This window comes from Vigna angularis, chromosome 1, assembly GCF_016808095.1.
Source record: "Vigna angularis cultivar LongXiaoDou No.4 chromosome 1, ASM1680809v1, whole genome shotgun sequence".
NCBI lineage: Eukaryota > Viridiplantae > Streptophyta > Magnoliopsida > Fabales > Fabaceae > Vigna > Vigna angularis.
The window spans coordinates 9,749,043-9,770,878 of NC_068970.1; the positions used below are offsets into that span (position 1 = coordinate 9,749,043).

The 21,836-nt window shown below is 32.0% G+C and overlaps 1 protein-coding gene across 5 annotated transcripts; it reads left to right on the forward strand.

Annotated features, from left to right (window-relative positions):
- Nucleotides 1–5,373: 5,373 nt before the first annotated feature.
- On the forward strand, nucleotides 5,374–18,359 carry LOC108323858 (protein argonaute PNH1). Of its 5 annotated transcripts, none has more exons than XM_017556646.2 (25): nucleotides 5,374–5,596; nucleotides 6,611–6,758; nucleotides 11,356–11,443; nucleotides 11,575–12,200; nucleotides 12,322–12,530; nucleotides 12,670–12,816; nucleotides 12,941–13,074; nucleotides 13,237–13,346; nucleotides 13,763–13,869; nucleotides 13,955–14,093; nucleotides 14,181–14,297; nucleotides 14,521–14,628; nucleotides 14,714–14,785; nucleotides 14,878–14,997; nucleotides 15,174–15,333; nucleotides 15,636–15,757; nucleotides 15,898–16,035; nucleotides 16,112–16,254; nucleotides 16,530–16,592; nucleotides 16,739–16,802; nucleotides 16,905–17,040; nucleotides 17,226–17,299; nucleotides 17,505–17,599; nucleotides 17,677–17,708; nucleotides 17,852–18,359. In XM_017556646.2, the coding sequence occupies exons 4-25, from the start codon at nucleotides 11,937–11,939 to the stop codon at nucleotides 18,016–18,018; spliced, it is 2,721 nt and encodes a 906-aa protein (XP_017412135.1). In that variant the 5' UTR covers nucleotides 5,374–5,596; nucleotides 6,611–6,758; nucleotides 11,356–11,443; nucleotides 11,575–11,936; the 3' UTR covers nucleotides 18,019–18,359. The 5 variants fall into 5 exon arrangements, with proteins under 5 accessions (XP_017412135.1, XP_052729573.1, XP_052729568.1 ...); XM_052873613.1 differs by having other exon boundaries at nucleotides 11,919–12,200; XM_052873608.1 differs by lacking the exon at nucleotides 11,356–11,443.
- The last annotated feature ends 3,477 nt before the right edge of the window (nucleotides 18,360–21,836 follow it).

The window sequence follows — 21,836 nt, forward strand, 5'->3', positions numbered from 1 at the left end:
CCATGAAAATTTTTCATTATAAAAGAGTTCACAAAATCAACTATCTATCAAATTTTTAAGTCTTTTTTTTTTATTATAAAAAATATAATAATAAACTTTGCCCTATAAGTTATAGTTGTGACATCGTTTAATCATTGCCAATTTTAAAGTATAATTAATTCAATTAACTTTTCGTGTTCGCAGTGTGTCATTTTTTATTTATATAATTACAATTTTATTGATTTTTTTTTTCACAACAAAGACTCTTTTCCCTAAAAATTAAGTTTCTGCATTTTACAGGTTGGTGGGTTGAAATAGAATTTCTTGAAGTATGGATTGCGTGTATTTTTCGAAATATTCCTTGCAGCTGGTTAAATGTCAGTGTTGGTAGCATCATTTATCTGGTAGGAGCTGGTTTCTTTGATTAAGAAAATGCAAGCATAACATAAGCACATCTTAATTGTTACATTAATCACCATTGATAAGCATAATTGGGTTGCATAATAAGGTGAAAATAATGTTAGAAGTGGACTTTAAGTCTAACTCAATCCCATAAAATTGGCTTGTAGGGTAAGATTTACACCAATTTATCTCTAATCGATATGGAACTTCCAACACATTTCCCTCACGCCGCGTGAGATTAGGTATTTTAATGGGTGATTCGATAGGAGTGAAACAATATGTTCAATAACCAACAAATATTGATAGGATAAGCTCTAACCATGACTCTGGTACTATATTAGAAGTGGACTTTAAACCTAACTCGACCCCCACAAAATCGATTTGTAATGTGAAATTTGTTTCCACTTATAAACTGTTAATGACTTTCTCCCGACGTGAGATTTCTAAGGAAAAGGAAAATGGTTAAAGGTTAGAAAATGAGTGTGATGATTTTTTTGAAAAGTAGTTGATAAGTTAAATGAAGATGAAGAACCCTAATGAGTGAAGCTGTGGTTTGAAGAAAAGAGCATCTAATGACTGTTATGGTGAGATTGATGGATCCCCTTCTAATCATTCTTACCTTTATGGACATGCATGTTCCTTTTGATTGCAACGTTTTGTCAATCATTCTCACGTTTTGCTGGGTCAAGCTGCGTCCAATATTCCGCAACCTTTTAAAACAAACACAATCATTTCTCCCTTTGACTTCATAACCACTTTCTTTATTTTCATTTCTCATTTTCTATTTTTCTTATTAAATAAACTCATTTAAGAATCCTTTTTGTTTTTTCTTAAATTGTGTACCTTTTTTATTCCATTTTTTCCTTAAATATTATATTATGTAGAGTTAATTTACTAAATTGAATAATAAAATATATCTTTCTATTTCGCTCAATTTCCCTTTTCCTCTCACAAATTACTTTATAGCTCTGTTTGGGCATAAATTAAACTACATCGTTAATAAAATGTTTTAAGTAATAGAAAAATATACATTATGGAAATATTAAATTAATATAATGATAAAGTTATAAATTTTACAAGATAAAAGTAATAATAGTTAACGAAAGAGTTTATATTGTGAAATCCTTAAGTGTGTATTTTAATTTTTTATCTTAAGAGTATTTTAGATAATATAATAAAAGATTAAAAATAAAGTGGATTTAAAATATCATTTCAAAATCTATTTTTCACTCTAGTTTTCACTTACTCCGCATTGATTTGATTAGCTTCCTCTTGGGAAGAATACCTCGGCACACATTACATTTATTTGAAAAATAATCATAGAAAAAAGTAAAACGTTATATTTATAAAAAAAAAGTAATGAAAAATAATATCAGTATAAATATTTTTGTCATAATACCATTACTTTTTTTTTATATTTATTTCCACCGTCTTAAAAATTTAATACTTTACCTGTTTGAAGTTAACATCCAATAGACCAGTCAAATCAGTCAATCCACTTTCTGAAAAATAATTATTATGTGAATATGTCAAACTCAAGTTGGATTATGTGATAATTTATTCCGAGGTTTTCTCACAACAATATAGTCGGCATTTATTTATAAATATTTTAATAATGGAATGAATAAAAGTCAAAATAAAAGGTGAGAGATTTAACTTTTTTTTTCAAAATAAATAGTAATTGTGTAATTTACTTTTAACCTTGTATAAGGCGAGTTCACCAATGGATTATTGTCTGTTTCGGATTATTTTTTACGATAAATATTTCACGTCATACACTGTCAAATGTTTTTCTAATACAAAGACGTTGTATATTTAGATTTAAAAAAGTTAAAAAATATCTTTTTATATAAAATTAAAAATATTTATGATAAAATATATTGTTGAAAAAGATTAAAGTATATAATTTTATTTAAAATAAAAATAAATTAAAATTTTAATACTTTTAAATTTGTACTTCACCTACTTTCATTCTTTACTCAATTTGATTATAGATAAAATAAAAATATAATTAGCTTCATTAAGATTGAAACATTAATATAATTGAATTTTCTATATTACAAGAATGAACTATAATATACATTGAAATTACATATGAAAATTATAATTAATTTAAGTATATTATTTATTTGATATAGTAAAAAATTGTCGGTGCGTAGCAATTAAATATGTCCTTAGCGTCGTGAAGGAAGATTCATAAAGCCCATGGCCCAACCACCATAACAGATGTAAAAAGGGTGAAGATTTCAAGGTAAAGGATTCATTCAAGCTTCGTACTTTTTTCTCTTCTAAAATTATTGCCATTTAGATTACAATCATACACAATATTTCTACATTAGATCTTACTTACAAGATTTTAAATACAATGTCTTAATTTTTTTATTAATTGTCTATTGACAAGAAAATAGAGGATTTAATTACTGACATTAACTAGCGACACTAATATCATTTATTAGGTAATGAATAAATAAATATTTTCTCTTTATATATTATTCTTGTATATTTTTATTCGATTTCAAACTTACATATATTTCCAATAAAAAAATAGAGTTATTACTTTGTATTTCTTAAAGTATTTTAGAAAATATTATTAATTTTAGTGGGCATTATTTGTTCGTACCTGAAATTTCAAATTTATCTATTTAATTAAAACGAACTACGAATTTATTGATTATTTTATTCCATTCATATATATTAAATCGAAATAAGAAGAATAATGGAATCTAAAAGAAATATTGTAGATCCATTGGAAATTTTAATAAGTTTCTCGATTGAAGAAAATATAAAGTGTGTATAGAAGTTGATTATTTTCATCCTACGTAAACATATGTTTGCGACAAAATATATAGATCACTCTATCTTTATATAAGTTGGATAATGATACTTTAACAACATTTTTTTGACAACATTTTAACATTATTTACGTGTCATTTTATGATTGGTCTAAAATTACTCCATAATCAATAATAATAATCATAAACACTAACATGGACCAATCACAGAATGACACGTAGATAGTGTTAAAATGTTGTCAAAAAAATGTTATCAAAGTATCATTGTCCATATAAGTTTATCTGCACGATACTTTTTAATAGTTTAAGTATAAAGACTATTGTATTTCAAGGATTTTGGCGTGATACTTATCAATTTATTTTAAAGTCAATTAAATCAACTCGATGTTGAATTCTTTATCAATAAAACTAATAAATAATTATTTTCAATTTAAATTAAAGTGTTTTAATTTAATATTTCATAATTAACACAAAATTATATGTGAGGAATTTATATTTTGAATTAATTTTACAAATATGTTTAATTATCTTAATTATCTTTTTATATAAATTTCAATCAAGAATTTATGTATTTGTTTTCAATAATCATATTTTTGTATTTTTAGATAAAGATGGAATGATAAAAATTCGATGAAGAAAAAATAAAGAATATGAAGATAGATTGAAGTGACAAATTAAAAGTGTGATCAAATGTAAATTTGCATACAGAATAAAATAAGTTAGTAATAATATAATAGAAACTAATAAAAGAAATTAATAAAAGCGGTAATCTAAATTACAATAAATATGATAGTGGGATTTGTCATTATCCTATTCATAGCGTTTTTCGGAGTATTCATGTTGTAAACGCAATCTGTCACATTGTTTTTTTACATACGAATTACTTATTTATGTTCCTTTTTTTTTCTTGCATTTAAGCCAAAATATAATAAAAGAAAAATACATAATTTGTAATAATAATATAAAAATCCATATCACTTATGTCTACTAAACCCATGTCTTGCAATGATTATCATATGCTTCAACTCCTTTTGGTATCACGTAATATTATACTTTTCGATTTTTCCTAACAAACGTTTTGCTCGAGGCATATTTTGCGTTTACAATCATTATTGAGTCTCAACTTCTATGTTAGATTTATTTTGATTTTTCTTTTTCACATTCTGTGTAACCACTTATTTCTTAATCTTGTCATCGATATTTTCATCTTTCAATACGATACTAATTCTTTTATATATATTTACTTTGGTACTCTCTTTATTTCTCAATTTTGATGCCCACAATAACTAATATTCTTCTAATTTTTTTAATCAATCCTTATAGTCTCCCATTGAATCCAAGTTGACAAAATTTGAAAACTCCCATTGCACGTAATGATGTAGTCTAACCGATCAAATCAAACCTCTTTTATAGGAAACTTTTTTTTTTGTGTGTAAATAATTACAACTATAGTATATTATATATCATTCAGTAATACAATTTTTAACTTCACTCTCGAATAATCATCCACCTGATCTCACCAAAGAAAATACTAATCCTTCACATTACTTGATGTATATCTTACGTAATCCATTTAAGCCAAAGCAGCACATAATGAGAAGGAAAAATAAATAAAATATTTATTATAGTAACACACAGATAACTATTCATTTTTATTAATCATTGTTTTAACTTTATCACCTTGCATAACACCATATGAAAATCGTTCCATGATTTTTTTCATAAAAAATGTTTCACTTGGCGCTAAATAGAAAATCAAACCTCACTTGTGCCTTATATATACCTTCTAATCTCAATCGCTCAACTAAGCGCAACCGTTCTTTTACACTAAAAAAGGTTTCAAATCATTTAAAAATTAAGATTAATGGTAGTTTTCAAACACCTTTCTTAGACTCATGAAAAAACGCCTTTCGCAAGCAAAATTGTGAATATTAAGTCTAGTGATAATTTGCGTGAGAAAAAGTGGATGGTAGTTTATTATGTATATTTTTATTTTCTGTCCTTGAGCATTTTATACAATCAAATTCTATAAAAATATTAAATTTTTTCAAAAGGGCAAAGAAAAAACAAAGATTTAATGGAGATGAAAAAAAAAACGAGGGTGGGGTTGCCCTCGTATGCAGTGCCCAGGCTGGTTCCTTTCCTTTCCTTTATAAAAGTTCGACCCAGCAATGCACATGTGCTTCACCCTCTCCTCTTTTTTCTTTCTCTCTCACTTTTCTGACACATAGTCCCCGGAATCTCAATTTCCGACCGGTCATATTTCCGTCAAAGAAGCTGACACAACCTTTCTTTTCCTCCTTTAACTCTTTCTCATATAACATCTCTTGGTTACACATTTCACAAACCAATAAAAGCGCTCTTACCCTGCAATTCTTCCACCTACAACTGCACTCAAATTAACCTTTGCACCACACATAATAGTAGGCACCACTCTCCTTTCTTTCTATTCTCTCTACTTATTTATCAAATCTCACACCTTACCACATGCATAATCATACTTACTATATATCATCAAAATTCAAAATCCTCCTTTCTGCATTTATTCGTTTTAATATTATATATATACATCATGCAATGCTATAGCTATACGTTTCTTTTATGGTTCCCAAAAGGTAAAAGGTCTCCTAGTGTTCCCCCCTTTTGACAATCAGTGGCACGCTTTCAAAACTCGTTTCACTTCTGATGCTCCTTTCTTAAAGGCACTGAGTGAGGAGTACTCTTTTCTTAGAGTAGTGTTCTTTCATACATGCTTTATCAATAGCAGAAAGTGAACCATCCCTAATAACCACCTGGTCTGGTCTCCTCAGGTCCCCAAATCTATGTTCCCCCAACTTCTCTTTCTTTGCTTCCTCTTCCTATCACACCATCTTCCTTCTTTCAACCTCAACCAATTCTAAAATCTCGTTAACTCCTTCGCTATTTCTCATAAATTGGTCCATGCATGGTGAACTGGTAGTAGTCCTTGTTTCAATTTACTTTTCTCTCTCCCATCAATTACTTAAAAACATTGCTTTTTGAGGTTGTTTCACTTCTGTTACAAAACAACATGTCTACTTTCACTGAATCCAAACAAGAAAAGAAAGTCCTCTAGACTAGTTGCCTTTCAATTCAGAGTATCAGATTCAGGCTATAGAGTTAGCACATATAGCTTCATTGCTTCTCACCACCCCAATTCCTATATATGCTAATGTATTGTCCCGTGTCTTTAGCGTGATAAACCAGTTTTAGCTTACTTTAAATGTAATGTCATCCACTAACTAGCAGTCTATGGCAGCAGAAAATAGTTGCAAGTGTAGATTGAAACGTTTTGGTGGTCTATAGCTAGCTGCATGCGGTTCACACTCATGTCTTTCAACACCTTAAATGAAAGGCTGTTTGTTATAGTATAAACCATTTACAGTATATAACATTATGTGTACGTTGATTGGAAGCAGGTAAAGGGGAAGTTGGAGGTTGAAAGGTTGAGTTCGTAGTTGAAGTTTGGCGTAGTTAGAGCACACAGTTGCAGACATTAAAAGCAAAGGCAGCAGTTACAACAATTCGCACGGATTGCTGCATAAGATACATGGCGTAAAGCACAAGGTTTGTTTTTCTACTTACTATGCTCTCTCTCTATTTTTTCTCATTCAGACCAGTCATACTCATAATTATCTTTTAAGTTGAAAACAATATTTTGGTATTTCTTTTATAAGTTTTGGCACACTCTATGCACCTAGCTGGTTGATGTCTATGAATGGTGTTTCCCCCAAAGTTCATAACCCAGAAACTAGTAAGACAGTGGGTTTAATGTATGACTCTCCTGAATTATTCTTTTCCTTTTTTTGTTCTTGTTTGTTTTCATGGGTAATGGAAGTAGGGTCTCACTTAGTCATTACGTGCCTAAATATCTCTTTCAATAATAATATTCTCCCAGAACTAGTACTTCACCTGCTCAATCTTACCATTTAAATTCAAAATAATTCAGAACACAATTATATATATATATATATATATATATTAAAATTCCCTAAGCATTAGATAAAACCATATATGCAATGACAGATTATTTTATATATATAAGCGTTAATAATCATCACATTAAATAAATAAAACAATTATTTATTTCTTCGAAATTTGTCTAATATATATGGTCTTTAAATTTTGTTATAAAATAAAGTTAAAGTATCTTTTACTTCATTCACATAAAATATAGCAATAATTTTTTCTTGAATACGTAGAGTGTAGGTTAAGGAAATAAATATGTTTTTTAAGTGAAAAAGAAAAATATTATCATATTTGAAACGAAAATAAACCACTTTTTATTTTTTAAGTAATCAAAGTACTTAACGGTGTGTATTTAATACTTTTAAAGCTCACACACGAATACAAACAAAATAAAAACTACATACTACATTAGAGTATGACTTATTTTACCAAAATATCTAATTTTCTCCGTTTTAAGTCTTGAATTATCAATGATATTAAAAATCATTTACATGTTGAAATTAACTTTTGTAATATTTTCCTTAATTATTTTTTACACAAATATTAAAATATTAAATATATAACATTTGATTTTTGTAAAACTGTAATACACACTTCTAGTATAACTATCGTCTATTAATCAAAATTTCTCTCATTTACAATGTTGAAATTAACTTTTTGTAATATTTTTCCTTAATTATTTTTTACACAAATATTAAAATATTAAATAACATTTCATTTTTATAAAACTGTAATACACACTTCTAGTATAATTATCGTCTATTAATCAAAATTTCTCTCATTTAGATTTACTTTTTATTTTTCTACTCCACAATTAATAGTTACAGGAGTGATAAAAAAAATATTGGGACCATAAAATAAAATAAAAATATTATTAAACAGAATTAATAGAATGGATTATTGTTTCTATTAATTTTCAGAGTCAATATGAAGTGGTACTTCCTAAAGAAAAGCTTTTTTATATTCCGAAATAGTGATCACGATGAATTTCAGGTAGTATGATTATTTTCGTTTGTTAATATATGCCTTATTATTGGTTAAATCTTTTTCAGCCTATTTTTCTATGAATTTTAATTTTATAAAAAATTCTTACATAATACCCCCTCTTATGTATAGAAGCAAAATTAATTAGTTTCATATTTATTAAAAAGGATAGTTAGGCTCATTTAATATTATTAATTTCTTACTAGATAGGATTATAATTTCTAAATTACTTTTAGGCGTATTTATTGGAGATAGTTCATTATTGCATAAATATACAAATATTTTTTAAATAACATTATCAAATAGAGTTTTAGGAATTAAAATTTATTTATATTTGATTCAATCAATGTAATAACTTTTTTATGCGAATAGAGAGAAAGTCTATATTTAATATTTAAAAATATAAAATGTTAACATTTTCTTCATGCACTATACGAATATGTTATAAGACGACTAAAAGTTTTATATCAATCATAAGCTTTCTAATAGATAGAGCTTTTCCTTGAGAAATCTGAACAGACATTTTGGGCAATAGGAACTTTTGTCGTACATTATACAATTTTTTTATAAAAAAAATTCTGTAATTTTAGTTCCCTAACTTTTAATAATTTATTATTCTAATATTGATTATTTTTATACAATTGTTATATCTTGATTTTTCCTTAATAACTTCTTTGTCTGTAACTTTTTGTTACTTTAAACATATTGAAGAAAAAACATACGTTTCTCATAGCTTTCTTTTTTACCTTATTACGAAATGTAACTTGAGAGAGATTTAATATACTTGCACCCCTATCATCAAACCTACAGTTATTTATTTATTTTATTTTTGTGAAAGAGAAAGAGCATAAATGTTTATATTTTGAAACACCCCTTGGACCTCGGTGGTGTTTTTTTGTCGTACCTATGAATATGATCAAGGAAAGGAATCTGGGCCAGGAATCTTTATTTCATCATGATCTTAGTAAGATCGCCTTAGGTGAAGGAGTTGGTGCTCAATCAGGCAAACAATGCAACACATATCATATATACAAAATATCACACGACAGTGACACTTTCACAACTCACTTTCTATTTTTCTTATAAAATCAATATATTTCTTCTTTTTTAGCATTTCCACTGTCAATGTACGGTTCCCTTTTCAATTTTCTTTACTTTTTTAAGTTTAAACATGACAAATTTACATATCCAAAACAGAGAAAAAATCCAGTAACCAAACTGGCAAAATCTACTTCATTATAACCATTAATTACTTTCAGGGTTCAAAGCATACTCTTTTTTTCTGAGAAATAACCGCAAGTTAATGATTGTAATGTAGTTTAAGAATTTATTTAACATTTTTATTTCGGGAACTGATCATGATATATAATAACATCTACCACCTTCAATGGCTAGAGTGACTGTTTACTAAAACAAAATATTGATGTGTAATTATATGTTAGGTTGAGAATTTATTGCAAAATGATAAAAGATGACGAGGTAAGTTTTGTTCATGTGTGATAGGACAAATGTTGGTTAGATTATACAAGAAAAAGAATAAAAATAACCTTGGTTAAGTATACAAAAGTAGATAAAATAACCTTAATTGTCATATTCAAATATTTTCATAACAATGATATAAATCAATATAATTTTTTGTTTTTTCATTAAGAGATAATAATGCGTTTAATATCCAAAGAAAGGGATAATAATGCATATAATAAGAGGAATCACATTAAGAGATGGTAGTGGTAAGTATGAGTTAGATCTAAATGATGTGTTTTGTCTAAGGGTCACTTGGTCACGTGACATGGTGAAAACGATTGTAGGTAAGAGAGGTGTGGTTTGGGGTTTGTAGGGTGTAGTAGGTCTCTGGCGAAGGTTTCTGTTTTTGTGGATTTTTTAGTACATGAGCTGATAGGAAATAGTTTTGTCTAAAGACTTTTATAAGCTTTGAATTTTGTTTGACGATGCTTGAAAATCATGGATCCTTTCCTTTGATCTTGAAGCTATCTGGTTTGGTTTGGTTTGATTAGATGAATAAAATGAGAAGTGAAGTTGAGGTAACTATATATGAGAGTTGTTAAATGGAGAAAGCATAAAGAAAATTAGAGAGGAAGAAGGTTGGAGGAGGGGGGCCTGGGCATCCCCAGTGGGAAATTTTACAGCTTAGATGTGACAAAATCGAAAGAAATCAAATGACATTGACCAAAGAAACAGTCAGACAGGTAGCTTGAGCCACAACAACATGAGTATGCAAATTAATGCCTCTTACCAATACATCCAATAACAACATTAATTCTCTTTTCTCTCAGCAGCAATAATGTTGTCATAGGAACAAAATCTGAAACCTTTGCTGCTTGCCATACAGTGAGGTTTGGTTCAGGAATTAATAAGGGCACGAAAGTCTTCACATGGGTGGTGTTGTTCATTTATAATGAACAATTGTTTGTTTCTTTTGTTATGGAAGGAGTTTTTGATTTTATATATAGATGTTGTATCTGTCGTGTGAAGCCAGTGAAAGGGACAGGACACATGATTGTTCTTGGTGTCTTTGTAATGATCCGAAATAGTTGAAGAGAGTTACTATCACTTGTACCATTCTTGGGTATCCCTAGTTCCCCCATCTCCCCATCCAAAAGGCCACAAAAACAAAGAGAAAAGGGCCAAAATCCAATTTATTTATTTATTGGGACAGGCACACCATAGTTTGCAGCATTTACCCTTGGGTGCACGTACAACTGACATTGGCATTTGGCATTTGGCAGGCAGCCATTATGGCATGTTCATGCATACTGTCCGGATATCCAAGCACAACCAAGCTTCAAATTTTGTTTTGACTCCTTCCTTGCTCCTGTTTTTTATGCCTCTTGTCTCTGCTACTGCTACCCTCCTTTCTGTTCTGTGTTCTGGTGTGGTGTGGTGTGCTTACTCAATCTGCTTTAGGGTCCCGTTCTGTCGTTTTAATTCAACTTGGGAAGGAGTTAAAGCTCCTTTGTGCTCGCTGAAAAGGGTATTTATACATGCAATCTTACAAACTCTCCTGCCAAGAACTTGGAGTAGGGTAAAATTCAAACATCCTTTTGGGACCACCAAATTTAAAGCCCCCTTCGACTATTACTATTCACTCCCCACAAACAAATAATTTACTATACTCCACCGCAACCATTTTTTTTTTCTTTCACTACCATATCATGTGCTTCTCAGCTTATGGAACATTACATTTTTTAAGGAAAGTGGAGATGGTGCTGGTGTTGCTGTTGGGGACTTGAGTGCAAAGTTTTTATTATTATATATGTGCCCATAAGCATCAAAGAGTGGTAAGTCAAAATTAGGCCATCACACTGTTCCAATGGGAGCAACGATGGTTATTAGAATTTTATAGGAGATTGTTGGTTCTTTTGCATGTATGCACGTCACTTTATTTTTCTTCCCATCTTTTCACTTTCAGTTTCAGAGAATGTACAGCGCCTAGGGGAAGATGAAACACTGTCGAGATTTGATGCCATGCCATACCTTTCTTTCTTTCTTTTTTTATTTTTTTATTTTCCCTTCTTTTCAGCTTTCAGCCGTTACAAGGCCTCTTCATGCCTTTCCCACTCTTGTACTTTCTTTAACTCTTGTCTTCCTTCAAGACAAGTGCATATAAGCTGAGTTATGGTTCTCAGTAAAAACGTGGAACCTGCTTTGCCATAAACCTTTTAGTTTATCCCTTGTTGGAATCTCTCACCTCTTGCTCCTCCATCTCCACTTTCAGACTTACGTAAGTGAAGCTTCTTTCCTTATTTTCTTCAGAACTATTTGGCAAGTTCAATGAAGGATCCAGCGGAGGATCAAGTGAAATCTAGAAGAGCCCTTCAGAGATCAAAAGACCTTAGAAGAAGAGATAGAAGAAGAGGCCAATGCAAGCAAGATAAATTACAAGAAACAGGACTTGACTCACAATTCATTTCCTCTGCTTGCAAAAGTCTTGTGTTTCCTGCCAGACCTGGCTATGGCCAGCTGGGGACAAAGTGTCTGGTCAAAGCTAATCATTTCCTGGCAGATATATCAGCTTCTGACTTGAGCCATTACAATGTAAGTCCACCTCTCTGGTAAAGATAAAATCTAGAGCAGCAAACTGATGCAAACTAGACAGACTAATAATTTGATTTGAGTCCGGGGTTTTTGCTGAGGTTATCGTGTGTGTTTTGTGAAGGTTACAATAACACCTGAAGTCACTTCTCGTAAAACAAGCAAAGCCATCATATCTGAGTTGGTGAGGCTTCACAGGAACACTGACTTGGGGATGAGGCTTCCTGTTTATGATGGAGGAAGAAATCTCTACACTGCTGGTTTGCTTCCATTTGCATACAAAGAGTTCTCCATAACATTGAGCCAGGATGACGAGGGTACTGGTGGTACCAGGTGATGATTGTTCAAGTAACTATGTCATGATGTTTTGTTCATAATGTTTTGTTCCTAACAGCTCCCCAAACTTTTGGAGTTTGAAAGTGGACTTTTGAGTTATTAAAGTAAAAAAAAGAGTTTTAATCACTCTTGCCAGGGAAAGAGAATTTGAAGTGGTGATAAAGTTTGCAGCTCGTGTCAGCATGCATCAATTACGTGAGCTTCTGAGTGGGAAACAAGTGGACACCCCGCAAGAGGCGCTTACTGTCATTGACATTGTATTGAGGGAGCTTGCAGCTCAGAGGTGCATTTGTGGTTGTTCTTTCGACATTGTATCCATTGCTTGCTCTTTAACTGAAGGAAGCTATTGTACTATATTCTTGTTTCAATGTTTCTTAGGTCTTATTTTGCTTGTATTGCATGTTCAGCTTCGTGTCAATTGGGAGGTTTCTCTATTCTCCGGATTTAAGAAAACCACAGCAGTTAGGTGGTGGTCTGGAATCATGGCGCGGCTTCTACCAAAGTATAAGGCCTACTCAGATGGGATTGTCCCTTAATATTGGTGAGAGTTGTACCATATATATATCTTCGTTTTTTTTTTTTAATTTTACGTTATCAAGGTGAGATTTTTTAATACTGTCACTGATAATAATTTGTCAACAGTAAATACTAAAACGCTTCTTCTTCTTTTTTTCCTTTCGATTTTGATGCTTCTTTGTCTCAGACATGTCATCAATGGCTTTTATTGAACCACTCCCTGTAATTGACTTTGTTGCTCAAATTTTGGGAAAAGACGTGCTCTCAAAGCCACTGTCAGATGCAGATCGTGTCAAGGTATGGAGTTTACTATGGGAGCTATCAATCTTTGTAATTACAGACACTATTGTCCACACAAGTTGAATGAAATAAGTGATGCTTGCATGCCCTATGGTCTTCACTAACTCCGTCTTGACTATAGCTTGAGGAAAGACATTTGGAGTTTCAGATTGAGATTTAAAACGTAAAGTGATATATTCTGCAAGGCCGAGAGCCCCTGTGCTCCAAAGGCATGCTAATGAATGTAATGCAAAAGTTTTCTTATTCTGCTCCAAAGGCGTCAAGTAATGGTTGAGGTTGTCGATTAAATGTCTTAAATCTAGTTCGTGTTCTCGGCTATGGAAGAATTTAATTGATGAATTTTCTAGTTTAGAAACCATGAGAAATATTTAAGCAGATCTGACCAAAAAATCATTGTGGTGTCACTAATGCAGATTAAGAAAGCCTTAAGAGGTGTGAAAGTCGAAGTTACACATAGAGGAAGTTTTCGAAGGAAGTACAGAATTACAGGATTGACATCACAACCTACAAGGGAACTCAAGTATGGTTTTGTAACTTTTGCAGTCGAAAATGGAAGTTTTTAGATTTACCTCTCAAGGAATTGTTGTCTCTTTTATTCCCAACAGTTTCCCTGTCGACGAGAAAATGAACATGAAATCAGTGGTTGATTACTTTCAAGAAATGTATGGATATACTATTATATATTCTCATCTACCCTGCCTTCAAGTAGGAAGTCAAAAGAAGGTGAACTATTTGCCTATGGAGGTAAGCTCTTCCTTCAATTTATTAAACCTATTTTTTCTCTTTGGACTTTATTTTTTAGTGAACAATTCGTCGTGAATCTTATCCCAGGCATGTAAGATAGTTGGAGGTCAGAGATATACAAAAGGACTTAACGAAAAGCAGATAACTTCTCTGCTGAAGGTCTCATGCCAGAGACCACGTGAACAAGAGACAGACATTCTACAGGTCATTGTCATGGATTCTTGATATCACTCTCCAACCTTTATTTTCTTCTTTATACTTTTATTTTTGTCAGAATCAATTGGGAACGGAAGAGCAGTGACATGTGTGATAAATTGCAGTTGTTTTAAGTTCACTTTTTAAGTCATTTATTCTCTTCACAACCAGAAGAATTATGTGTATTGTGGTTTGGTTTGATTAATTTATAACTTTCCCTATGTACTACCAGACACTTCAAGAAAATAATTATGAGTATAATCCCTATGTAAAGGAGTTTGGTATCAGCATTGACAACAAACTTGCATCAGTTGAAGCTCGGGTTCTTCCTGCTCCATGGGTAATTCCTATAGTTAAATTGGCCAATTATTTTTTAGCTTTTGGCATTCTGCTGATAGTACATTTTGGCTATTCTATCTTCGAAGTTGAAATATCACGACACTGGAAGAGAGAAAGAACACTTGCCACAAGTTGGTCAATGGAACATGATGAACAAGGTTAGCTCATACACTAAAAAGTTATAGTTATAATTTTTTAACATTAGAGTAAAAATGCTTGTTCCCACTTCTACTTTGTTATTTCAATGTAGAAAGTTATAAACGGAAGCACTGTAAGATATTGGGCATGTATCAATTTCTCACGAAGTATCCAAGAAATTGCTCGCGGGTTTTGCCAACAGTTGGTTCAAATGTGCCAAATCTCAGGCATGGTAAAGTTTCAAATTTTGATTATACCATTTTGAGAGTAGTTTTACATTTGAGACTGCTTGTTTGAGCAGCACTAGCAACTCCCATCACTTTTCCAATTATAACCATTCTTTCTCGTTATTCTATATCATTATCAATTTATCATGCACACTTGTATACATTTTTTCACTTTTCACAGGAATTTAGTCTAGATCCTGTGATTCCTATATACACAGCAAGACCTGATATGGTAAAGAAAGCCTTGAAGTACGTACATTCTGCTGTGCGAGATAAACTTGGTGGGAAAGAACTAGAGTTGTTGATTGCCATTCTTCCAGACAACAATGGCTCTCTGTATGGTATGATTCCAAGTCACTCCAATATGTCCAGTCATTAGCATCAGTTCGTGAACATAGCTACCATGGTAGAGGTGTATATAGAAATGTTAAGAGGTTCTAGTAGTACCTCACTACTAGATCACCTTTCTTTGTTTTACATGCATGTGAAAATTGGAACTTTTGCACTCTAAGAGATTCTAGTATCTTACTACACATTCCTTGTCTTTCCAAGAAAAAGAGCCTGAGCATTTTATCTTCTCCATGATCATGCCAATCGATAACTCCATACTTGCTCGCACTTAAAAATCGAATAATTGTTTCAGGTGATCTCAAAAGAATCTGCGAAACAGATCTGGGATTGATTTCTCAGTGCTGTCTTTCAAAACACGTGTTCAAGATCAATAGACAGTATCTGGCAAATGTGGCCTTAAAGATCAATGTCAAGGTCTGTTCTTAACTTAATATATACCTAAAATTATCTATGAAAATTACTATCCGAAGTAAGAGAGAGGTTACTTGCTACTCAATAATCCTCGCCCACCTTTCTTTTTTACATTTTTCACTTAATCTTACATATACTTTTAGTTGGGAGGAAGGAACACAGTACTTTTGGATGCCTTGAGTTGGAGGATCCCATTGGTTAGTGACATTCCAACAATAATTTTCGGAGCTGATGTGACTCATCCAGAATCTGGAGAGGACCCTTGTCCATCCATTGCTGCTGTAAGTATTTCTAAAGTCCTATAGGCTATAACTTACACCTTGCCATATATTTGGTCTTCTGATTACTGCTATTCAGGTTGTAGCCTCCCAGGACTGGCCGGAAGTAACAAAGTATGCAGGATTAGTATGTACTCAGCCTCATCGTGAGGAACTCATTCAAGATCTTTTTAAATGTTGGAAGGATCCTCATCATGGTGTAGTTTATGGTGGCATGATCAGGTACGTAGTAGCAGCCTGACGACTTTCATATTTGGATTAAGTGGAAGGTCACGCTTGCCTCCAAATTTTGTTTTGGTTTAGAATAATATAGATTTTCCTCAGGTATTGACTTGATTGTCTTGTTAAGCCTGAAAATGTCTTTGTTTACATTGTTTAAATTGGCCGATGAGAAAGGTTTTTGTTAGTTCTTCCTCCAGCTTTTCCTTTTCACTTGATGGTTTTGCATTGATTACCTGTAATTATATCTTGAATCATACTATTATGTTCTATTGCAGAGAGCTGTTACTCTCGTTTAAGAAGGCAACTGGACAAAAACCACTGAGAATAATATTTTACAGGTAAGGTTGTTCAGTTCTAATATTTGAAGAAAAAAAAAAAGAAGTGTTCTTGCAAAGGAAACTAGGGAGTTGGACATATTACGGTCATACAAGTGGAATAATGGAGGATGGTCTATATTATTTATAGTCATTAAATATATTTACAGGGATGGCGTAAGTGAAGGACAATTCTACCAGGTTTTGTTGTATGAGCTTGATGCCATTCGTAAGGTACTTGAATATATTGCAGTTATATTTATTTACATTTTCTTGGACCATGAATGCTAGCAAAACACTCTGACCTTGTTTCATGCTTTCATTGCTAATGTGTAGGCTTGTGCATCTTTGGAACCGAGTTACCAACCTCCGGTAACATTTGTTGTGGTTCAGAAACGGCATCACACCAGACTATTCTCAAACAATCATGACGACAGAAACAGCACTGATAAGAGTGGGAATATCTTACCTGGTAATAAAATTTTACTTCCATTTTCTATCGTTAGAGCATGTCACCAATCCAAGGATGTTCATGAGATCCAACAGGGCATACAACAACCTTGCTTGACAAAATAATGTTATTTATACAACAATCCCCACACAATGTTTCTCTCTACCTCTTTCCATCGCATCGCCTAACTTTGATTTTTAATGTAGGTACCGTGGTGGATTCCAAGATCTGTCATCCGACGGAATTCGATTTCTATTTATGCAGTCATGCTGGAATTCAGGTATCATAGTGATATCTATGTGGCTTCACTAAAGGGATATGTTAGTCTTAGGTTGAACTTTGATTTTGTTCCAATACAAATACAAAAATAAGATATTCGTCTCTTGTTTTATAACCAATCAAATGGGGCATCGGAGGAGGGTATAAGAAAAATGAGATGTTAAAGAATGATCTTTGTATCGGATTCACATAAATGCAATTTACAGGGTACAAGTAGACCAGCTCATTATCATGTTCTGTGGGACGAGAACAATTTCAGCGCTGATGAGATTCAATCTCTGACCAACAACTTGTGCTACACGTAAATAACCTCTCTCAATCATCTAAAACTTGTTGCTCCATTACTATGATGAAATAATCTTATTATTTTGATTGTAGATATGCAAGATGTACTCGATCTGTTTCTGTAGGTAAGTCTTTTGGCTCATGAATAACATTTGTACTTGTATCAGTTGTATCATCATTTACCTGTTTTAATCTTTCATACACATTGTTTTAACAAAAACAAAATCTTGGAATTTGGGTATTGATAATTTGTATGTTATGTGTACAGTGCCTCCTGCGTACTATGCTCACTTGGCAGCATACAGAGCTCGTTTCTACATGGAACCAGATGTTCATGAGATTGGTAAATCTCGAGGTGGTAGATCAAAAGATGAGTCAGTTCGGCCACTACCAGCTCTGAAAGAGAAGGTGAAGAATGTGATGTTTTACTGTTGAATGAGAAGCGATAGAGAGACTTCCACGTAGAGAAACAGCAGCAAATGTAGGAAAAGGAAATTGAAATTAATACAAGATGTACAACCTAACCTGCTCATAATTCATAATTCTCTGCATGGAATTTTTTGACCAAGTCTAGGTTGTTTTTCAGTCCTTCTAGTGCTTAGGGAAGCTTATTATGTAGAAATTACTCGTATATCGGTTTTCGAGCTTCAGAGCATGTGCTGGTGGAATTACCTTATATTTTAACATGAAGTGAAAAAAGGTGTAAAAATAGTGAAATTGTTAAGCACTATTGTTTGGACTAAACACTATAAGTTCATACTCCAATCCTTTTATAAATTAAGTCAATTTTCTCTCAAACTCAAGATTTTAAATGTTTACTAAATAGGTCTCTTAAATAATCTCATATCTATACGTCATTAACATTAACTTTTAGAATTTTTGAAATATAACTGAGCCCAAGAATGCTACTTACTGAAAATTGTTAGTGGATATCTATTCTTAATATGCATAAACAACCAAAGCACCGGTGGAGGTCAAATACTCGTTTTGTTTATGAAAATATTTTCTGCTTTTACTTTATTTTCAATTTTAGAAAACTCTGTGCTTCTTATATAAGCTTTTGAAAAGAAAAAAGAATATGCCAAGGAAAACCATTTATATATCACGTTGATCTAACAGGGCAGGGCTTGATTTCATAATGTATTATATGTTGGAAAGATAACAAATAATAACAACTGGAAACAAAATCTTGGTTAATTATTTATTATATAAATAATATGTAAAATATTGGAATGTATATAACAAAAAAAAAATCGGCAAACATCAAAGTTTTTTAAAGTGGGTAATATGAAAGCCAAAAATGACTTCCATAACTTGAAAAGGTTTAAGAAAAAATAACTACAGATTTTACAATCATTTCACATTTATGAACTCTTTAGTAATGACCTATTGTACGTGATATTGAGCATCAAATAGAGGTTCATTGAAATCTAAATTATAATCATGAGATTTACTTTCAAGTAATAAGGTAAAAATCAATAAGATTGTTTTTTCTTTGTTAAGATGAGAACTTTTGTTAAGCAAATAGAGAGTTTGATTGTTTTCTCATTAACTTTTGTTAAGCAAATAAAGAACTTGGTTGTTTTCTCTTTCTTAAGATGAAAGTGCTTTATAGTTGTGTAAGATTGTATGAGTTTCATTATATAAAGTACAATATCTAGCATTCATTATAAGATTATAGAAAATAAGGTATTTGAAGTGATATTTAGCATTTATTATAAAAATCTAGAAAATAAAATATTACAAATGATAGTGTATAAGTAAAATTTTAATTAACGATTTTTATTATATAAAATAATACTATCTCTCTAAAACATTTTCTTTAAAAGCTCTCTACCCTCTTTGAGCATTCTAACTCGTAGTAACTTTTAAATAAAATTATTTAAAAATTTAAAAATATTTTATGGGTACATGTATAAAATCTTGAATTACTCTCCCAATGATAATACACTACCGCGCGTCATCATAGATATAGAAAAGGATTTGGTCGCCTATTTAGACTTTGACCTGAATAATCTCTGGTTTAATAAAGAATAATCAAGAAGGAAATCACACATCAATAACTGAATAGACAGAGGCATAATGATGGATGGATAATCAACGTTTCTCTCAGTCAATCCTTCCTAATCCCTCAAGTAATGCTCAAACAGTTTAGTCTAAGTTATTGAATTTTAGAGAATGCCAATTTTCTCAGAGAGATGTTAAAAATACCTTTCTCAAAGACAACCCACTGTTTAAACTTCAGAGGCTGAAATCTCAGAGGACTGCTTCATAGCTCTCCCAAAATAAACTGGTTTAGACCCTCCAATTCAATAATGTATAACCTGGTTATACTATTGACATGCAACTATTCTTGATATCTGTGAAAATATTACACTGCGAGGCATTTCATCTTGAAATGAAGTATCTACGTAATTTGGAAGAAACTGCAAGTCAAGTTTTGTTGTGATCTGTTTGGGAGCAGAGAGATTCACCACTAATGTTTTTCATTCACATGCCTTGCATGGTAGTACAACACAATTCCATGGTTTTATAACAGCACGAAATAATTTAGCAGAGCGGAAGTAATTGGAAGCCGAAGCCTCTTATCAGAAAACCCTCGGGGTCAATTGAGAATTGCATGGTGTTATTTCCACGTTACCAGTGCAACACCGCAGGGAATAGGGCCGCAGCCAGTGGCATGTAACAATGAGTTACATTTCCATCAAATTAATCATGAAATTTGAATAGCATTTCATGAAACCAAGCTTTTATGAGATGTTCTGGACCACAACACCAATGTCAACTGATATCTCTAGTCTCTGGTGGAAACAAGTTCTTAACAGAGTTCCTTGTCCAAAAGACAGCCAATGAGGCTTCAACTACTAGAAAAACTGAGTATCGGAAGCTTTCACCACCAAAACACAAATTCAACCACGGAAAAAAAATGGAACAACATCTATCTCTTTAGTTTTTCTAACAGATGATTTATAATTAATTCTAAAAGCTTAGTATATTTTGAATCAGAGATTGACAGTTGCGTTAATTTTGAAATAAAAAATCAGTGCTTCGTGTATCAAACAAAGTCCATGGAGATTTGTCCAATATGAGAGGTGCTCCATATAAAAACCACTCGCCAAAAGGTTCTGTTGTGCATCATATTGGAAATGAATATCATATTTTCAATTGAATTAGCCAGTAATTGACCAAAACACTATTCTAAGAAGAATTTCAGATGCTAGTAGTAACTTAATGGTAAAGTCAGCAGCTGCAGGGTAGAAGAAAATAGATCAAATATTTAAAGTACAATACCAAGGTAGACGTTACGGTCCCTAAATCATGCGCCATATAGCTTCCCAATATCAACATTTAAACGATTGGGTTTCTCAACAACACTTCTTTGTATTTTGTTTTAACAACATCTACTTTACCTTTTCTCAGTCGATCCCATTTGCCTAAGGAAGAAAATGAAGAGAAATAATTTGAAGTGGTGGAACTGGCTATACTATTTTCTCACATGTTTATGCTCGTTTTTCTATCTCTTTCATAATTCTTTATTTCTCATTTATTTCCACTTTACTAACTTATTTCCATCTCATCTATTTCTCTTTTCTCAGCCAAACAAAACATTAGGTTGTGGGATTTCAGCTTAGTAATTGGCATCAAGTTGTGTTGAATCACACACAAGGGGTGTAACTAACTCGGTTAAAGGTGGACTAAGAGTCTACTTAGATAAATTTCTTAAACAACACTTCAAAAAATAAGAAGGAAAACGAAATTTATAACTTAGAATTATAGAAGAACCTTATTTCACTTTATTTACTTATTTCCTTGTTGAGAAGTCTATCAAAACAAGACCTAAATCTCACTTAGCAGAAATCCGAAAGAAAACAGGACGCAGGTTTTTCAGACAATTTAGGGCCAGTAATTAACGGAGCACATGGTCCAAACAGAGCCAAATTTGCTAAAACAAAAGAAGAAATTGACAAATCTGGCCTAAATCTATAACTCGGGGTCGTTGGGGGAAATAACTAGCTTTACTAAGTTTAAAGTTATTGCTCATCAGTCTGGAAGTACGATGATTATATTATTCTGAAAGTTGATACAGATGAATATCACAGTTCGTTCAGAAACAAAAGCATAGCATTGGCACGTGAATTATTCAATACTACACCCTACCTAGATAGCAAAGTGCCGAAGATGGAGACCATGGAAATGAAACAGCCAGCCATGTATTAAAATCACAACAACAGGAAAACTGGGAGAAGAAAGTA

Bases quoted from the DNA above. Each gene is read 5' to 3' on its own strand.
- LOC108323858 (XM_017556646.2), top strand. From the start codon at position 11,937: ATGAAGGATCCAGCGGAGGATCAAGTGAAATCTAGAAGAGCCCTTCAG. The intron at 13,075-13,236 runs GTGAGAGTTGTA...TCTTTGTCTCAG, and splicing joins GGGATTGTCCCTTAATATTG to ACATGTCATCAATGGCTTTT. The intron at 14,094-14,180 runs GTAAGCTCTTCC...ATCTTATCCCAG, and splicing joins TGAACTATTTGCCTATGGAG to GCATGTAAGATAGTTGGAGG.